The sequence below is a fragment of the Opisthorchis viverrini genome (assembly GCF_000715545.1).
Source record: "Opisthorchis viverrini unplaced genomic scaffold opera_v5_225, whole genome shotgun sequence".
Taxonomy (NCBI): Eukaryota; Metazoa; Platyhelminthes; class Trematoda; order Opisthorchiida; family Opisthorchiidae; genus Opisthorchis; species Opisthorchis viverrini.
In genome coordinates, this window is record NW_008751883.1 from 785,480 (window position 1) to 791,608 (window position 6,129).

The 6,129-nt window shown below is 42.6% G+C and overlaps 1 protein-coding gene across 1 annotated transcript; it reads left to right on the top strand.

Annotated features, from left to right (window-relative positions):
• Positions 1-431: 431 nt before the first annotated feature.
• Positions 432-800, top strand: T265_08594 (hypothetical protein; the record flags this gene model as incomplete). The annotated part of the gene is made up of 1 exon (XM_009174446.1): positions 432-800. One exon carries the CDS (start codon positions 432-434, stop codon positions 798-800), a length of 369 nt encoding a protein of 122 aa, XP_009172710.1.
• Between the last annotated feature and the right edge of the window lie 5,329 nt (positions 801-6,129).

The window sequence follows — 6,129 nt, forward strand, 5'->3', positions numbered from 1 at the left end:
TTGGTCTGACACGAACTGACCGAGGTTCCAACAGCTGTTTGTATTTAAAGTCTACAATAATATTCGTATTTTGTTATAAGAAATGGACACTTTGCGTGTAAAGTAAGCTGTGTAAACAGTGAAGGTAACGAAAAGTAGGTAGATCCTTTTTATTGCCAAAACTAACAATTCGTCCGATTCACTATGCATCTCCTGGCACTCCTTCTGGCGTTTCCTAGTGTAAAGTAGATTGACCATTAATCCGCAGCACTAAAACCCAATGAGTATGATTAGAATGATAAGGAAGTAAACATGGCGATAGCAAGTTTGACTGCCATCCCGCGTGACTTCAGATAACCACGTCTATTGTCGATGGGAATGGTTAGTAGTCTGCCTTTACGCGAAGCGAGAAAACACAGCATTGCAGTTGATCGGACGTTGTCTGGCAATCGATGGGTCTAGTTGACTCCACTCATGTTGCATTTCGTTCCTTTGTTTTCCATAATGAACAGTGCAGTTTCCGACCGGAGTCAGGTAATTTTGTTCCGCTGTCCACCAGTTTAAAGTCCGAATTACAGGAGTATCAATTTCGGGGAACACCACTACGCCGCAGCAAGCATCCCATTCGAAATCCACAATTCGCTGATCGTGCTGTTCGGGAACTGGATGAAGGGAACGATGGAAATGTCAGCCGGCCGAATACCACTTCCCTTCGGCTTCCGGAAGTTGTAGACCCTTTTGCTTGTTTGATGGGTATGCCCCGAAAGCAGTGTAGTCAATATTGTCGGTTTACCAAGCCCCCGAACATTGAGCAACTGTAATTTCGAGATGACATTCCAATCCCCTCATGTTTTTGATGGGTATGCCCCGAAAGCAGTGTAGTCAATATTGTCGGTTTACCAAGCCCCCGAACATTGAGCAACTGTAATTTCGAGATGACAGTCCAATCCATCCCCTCATGTTTCCTTCAGCATTTTGGTGGTTGTCCCGTCCGTGTTATCTCAGGTGTATGAAAGAGGGCTTGATGAAAGTAGCGACTGCTACGAGTACGCTGCTCCATCGCTAGCAAAATCTGGACAAAAACCATACGTGTGGACAGTGAATAGATTGGGCGATCGCTCAGCATTTCTTAATTTTGTGTCACACAGATGTGCATGGTGGTCTCTCTCAAAAGATGAAAACCCCGGAGGATCATCAATGCACTCCGAGTAGTAGGCTGCTTCGCTATCATCAAAAAAGGGACAATCCACGACCATCCATGTGATCCGTATACGTATGGCTGTTGGTAAGGCAGTCAGTGCGTCTTGATGGAACCATTCTTGATCATCTACAAAGAGAGGATCGAATTAGAACTTGCAGTACTGACGTGAGCATTCTTCTTGTTTGGTCTCCTGTAACCGAGACGATGGGGTCAAGACAGAAGTAATTCTGTTTAGCTACTATTGAAATCGGTGAAGACGTGGTAACCAAACACAACTTCATGCAAGCTCTTCAACCTGACGTTGATCAACTGATTGATGTGAACCTCACGGTGACGCAGATTTGGAATTTAGACAGGTTCGCAACTTGTTTGACCAGTCGGTCATCTCTCTTTGGTGGATGGACGCATCTTACACGCACAAGATGAAAGTACCAGGCCAAGTGTCGGTGACAGATGTTTCGACGTCCACCGGATGATTTTTGGCTGTGTGAGCTTCCTAGTATCTGATATTGAATTTCTCAATCACTGCTCAGTTTTTCGAAAGCAAAATGCATGACTGATAAGACCGTGAACTTGTTACCGTGCGGCTGTGTTTTTGGTGGTGTAAATCTTGGAACACAGAATCGTGTTTCTCTCCGCTATTTTTCCATTTGCTTCCATCCAGTATTCAGTGAAGGGGCGTAGCTAATCGCTATACATTCGTGTGTGTTATGCATAAAGGGCTGGCTTATCTGCTGACCGATATATCCTAGAATCAGGGAGAAGCCCCTTCCCTCCCGCTTTAGGTTCCATTTTACATGGATTTTTTCTGGTGCTTATTTGCGAGCGAATTTATTGAGCTGTTGGGACTCAAATTAAATCATGTAGATTGATGATATGGTGAGTCTGATTTACTAAAGATGGTTCTAAAATGATTTCTTCGTGATTGCTCTGATGACGATTTTCCGTCTTCGTTCACGGCAGGCAACTTAAAGGTTCAGCTGCGTTTTCGGCCAAGACTGCTAAGATTGCTTTATATTGAGTAATATATTCCTAACCTAGTTCATTGCTTCTGGTAGTATCTCCATCCATCCATGCAACTAAATTTTTCGCTTGCAGGTTTGTACAACTGCGATTTGTTAATCTGCCACAGCCTTAACCTCTGCGAGATAATTGCTGATGGTAATTAGTGATCGGTACCCTCCCCTCCGTGGATGGACATCTCAACTCCGTTTAATTTACGGTCAACCTTTCGAGTATAGGCACACTGTATTTTATCGATTGAATCAAATGGGACTACTGATCGGCGATAATTTGCTTCGTCGAGTAATCATGTATTTGTTTTAATTACTTTCCTCTTCGACATACTGTGCCACGTCCCATTAACTCGATGCCCCAACTGCAGGATTCAGGCAAGAATTTTCTTCTGTGCATATTCTTAAATCTAACTGTGTAGCGGACCTTCGGCAGGTATCAATGATGAACTCGAGCAGAATCAGATTTTCCATTCTTTTCAGACGTGTGATCAGGAAAGCGCTTTGGGCATAACCCATCCCATCCAAACCTAAAAACAAATAACCTCTCCTTTAAATATGTAACGCCGTAAACGTTGCTGTTTTTTGGTTTAAAATGACCCGTTCTTCAAAAGTTACGACACAGAATCCCCTCCTACTTCTAGACAACTATTTCACTCGACTCAGATTTAGCAAGTTCTTTTCAAATTAAAATCCATAAGAGATGTTGAATACTACTGAAAAATGGGTAATTTCTATCGAGGATCTAAATGCATGCACGGTGGAAACAAACTTCAGTTAATCAGCTGAGGAAAGACAAACACTTCTAGCCACACTCAGAACGATGAAAAACCTGAAAATCACCGTCACATGCGCTATTTTCCCTTATCGGAATACGCCACTACTGATTTGCTTGGGCAATCAATTTACGCAGTGGGCAGCAGAGTAGTCGTACATTTATCGATAATCAATAAGCTGATAGTGACCTATCAGTGTTGACTAAACTTAGAAATGAGTGGTCATCAGACTGAGGGTGGTGGTAGGCTGCATCTACTGGTGCAAATGAGCGTGCGTGCGTGCGTACGTGCTTTTCTGGACATGAGAGTGTGAATATGAATGCGTTCTCGTCACATGCAGCAAAAAAACCACGTGCTATTGACGGGAAAGAGGACCAACGGTAGAAAAACGAATTAAAATACCACATTCACGAATACCGCATAGGCCTTGTGTACGTTCCAGTTTTTTTCGTAACAAACTTACAGTGTTCGATGGTCCTTCAACGTCTCAGCCCTACTTATTTCGGTGCTACCAGAGTTCATTAAGTGACATTTTCTATTTGATAATCCACACTGGAAAAACTTTTGCATGTTCCGCCAGACACTGTGTCCTTTTGACGTTGGAGCTTTAGTTGGTGAGCGACCTCTTGGTCAGACCAGGACGAGGATGATGGTAAATACACTCATGTGCGTGCACTCCTAATAGACGGTATCTTGTGGGGCCTACGAAACGTCGAGTCCAACTCCAAGGCTACCAATAGAGAGGAACTGATGGATACCAAACAGTAACCGCGTGTTTGTGACAGAAATATTAGAAGTAGATGATGCTCATTCAAAAACTGTCCAAGGTGAGAACTACACAGAGCGCCTACTGAGCTTGCTGAATTAACTTAGCACTGATTATGAACCCGCGTTTATCGATGCTTTGTCAATCCGAAATCCATTCCTACGTAAAAGTAACGCAAGACCTAACCGGGGTTGTTCATCATGCCACGCTCCTGGCACAACCCTTGAACGAGCCCATCAAGAATGTTTTGAACGCCTACCTTTAAAAGTGCTATTCCTAAGGAATCGGTGAATGAGTCACTACAAGTCGTCCCGAAATAAATGTACAATCCAATTCAACTCAAGACTCAATCTTACACGAAACTGCTGTGTCGTCGTTTGCCGTTAGAAAATTATGGCTTCTAATCCACTTCCAGTCCACGTTCGTGTAAGTTTCAAGCTTCTTCCGGAACAATTGTCTTTGTTCCCACTGCAAAGTCCCTTTGGGCTCAGTCAGATGACTCACATCCCGTTCCATTCAGATAGCAGGTTATTACCTCATGTCTGGGTATAAAGTAAGTTAGAGCGGGTAAACAATACGTCGCTTGTGATAAGATCGTTTTTTTAAAAAAATAATCCTCGTATTCTGGTCAAAATAATTGACAGAATATATTGGGTGATCTCAAGCATTACGGAAAAGTGCTATGCATTCGAATTACTCGGTACAAGCGTAGTCCAGTCAGGTTGATATGTCCTATTTTTCCGAAACGACGCGAAAGGTGTCAACCACAACATCAAACAACAACTTTTTCATTTCGTACTCCCCACAAAGACAAGTGTAAAATTTTGACACTAATGAATGCGGCTGTAACAAAATCATCAAAAACCAGATTGATTTTTTAAATTTTCTTAGCTCTTGTTAACCACATAATCTTTAGAGACACGTGACTGATTTATTTTTATATGCTTTTTACATGTCACTACATACAGTTCGTCCTATCCACTCAGATACACTTTGAATACAAGAGTCGAATTTGGCGTTTTATTATGTGACTATTTTATGAAACAACTAATTTCTATAGAAACAACCTCGCTAGTGAGTCCATGATTATAAATTTCTGTGAATTTCGATGCGAAAAAATGCTTGGCTGCTCAAAAGCAGGTTGTATTGTCAATCTCGAATGAGACGTTTTGTGATATTCACCATGGTTTTGGGATAAATTTTTACCACAGGACCCGGGGTTTTGTACCGGATAGAATCCAGTACCAAATCCGCTCAGGTACTAGTTTGTAGTCACTCGTACCATTGGAGAAATGCTCACACATCTACCTGGAAGGGTATAGATATGGACTCCCCCTCACAGAATCGTCGGATGCTTACCACCTTTCGAACAAAGGTGTGACAACCGCACAGGGGTTCAGAGGTTTTCAGCATAGAGCAACGTTACTGGCAAAGTGAATTTTGTACTTTAAAACTCCAGATGTTATAAATAAAGTAAGTCTGACCAGAGAAATCAATGGCTGTAGAAAGTTATAAATCACTTGAATGGGAATTTGGCATAAATCAGTAGGATTGTAGTCTGAGGTTCGAAGCGTTGTGGACACAAAATATCCATGTGGATCCATGTAATAAGTGCAAATGCACACCTAAAACCGAAGTACACGAGTTAACCTAATTGCACATATCACAGTCGGCCTGTGTTTTGTCACTGTGGGTGGAAATGAACGCTCACCGTATGTAGAATGTTCCCGAAAAACTTGCCGTCCTATGACTTGATAACACACCTGAAAACCTACACAAGCTGGACCAAAGTCAGTTCGTATGATCCAAACTTTCCTCGTCGTCGGGTAGATAACAGAAGGCAAGGCGTCCGTTTAATTTCTGTCAGGATAAGTGAGGAGTGGTGGCACAGCAAATTCCGGTTGCACTCAAACATAATTTGTCCAAAAGCCACTTCAATTCTCCGTGGGCTTAGATCATAGTTACTTTCTATGGGGTAGAGAAGAATCACCTTGTTATATTGTACAGTTTCAGATCATTCCATCTTTTAGACTTTCGCGTTGACAGTAAAGAAATGTCATGTCTCCTTGTCCAAGCAATTCTTTCGGAAACGGTCCGGCTTGATGGCAACTGTATTCTAGCAGCAAGTAACTGAGAGGTTGAAGGCGCTGCTCACTTCGATTCAGTTAACTCATGGTGTGAACTCCCCATAGGAGTTGAAGCTATCTGCAAGCTGACCGATAAAAAACACGCAGAGTAGTAAGCTGAGGCTTGACTGGTCAGTCATAGTCTATGCGTCGTTTGCGCTAAACCCCCGCATATTCTAAAATTCTCAGAAGTTTGCTGTCCGTTTACTGTGCTTTATCACATCAAAGAGCTAGGTCCCTCGGTGTTCTTTATGGTTCCCCTTGGACA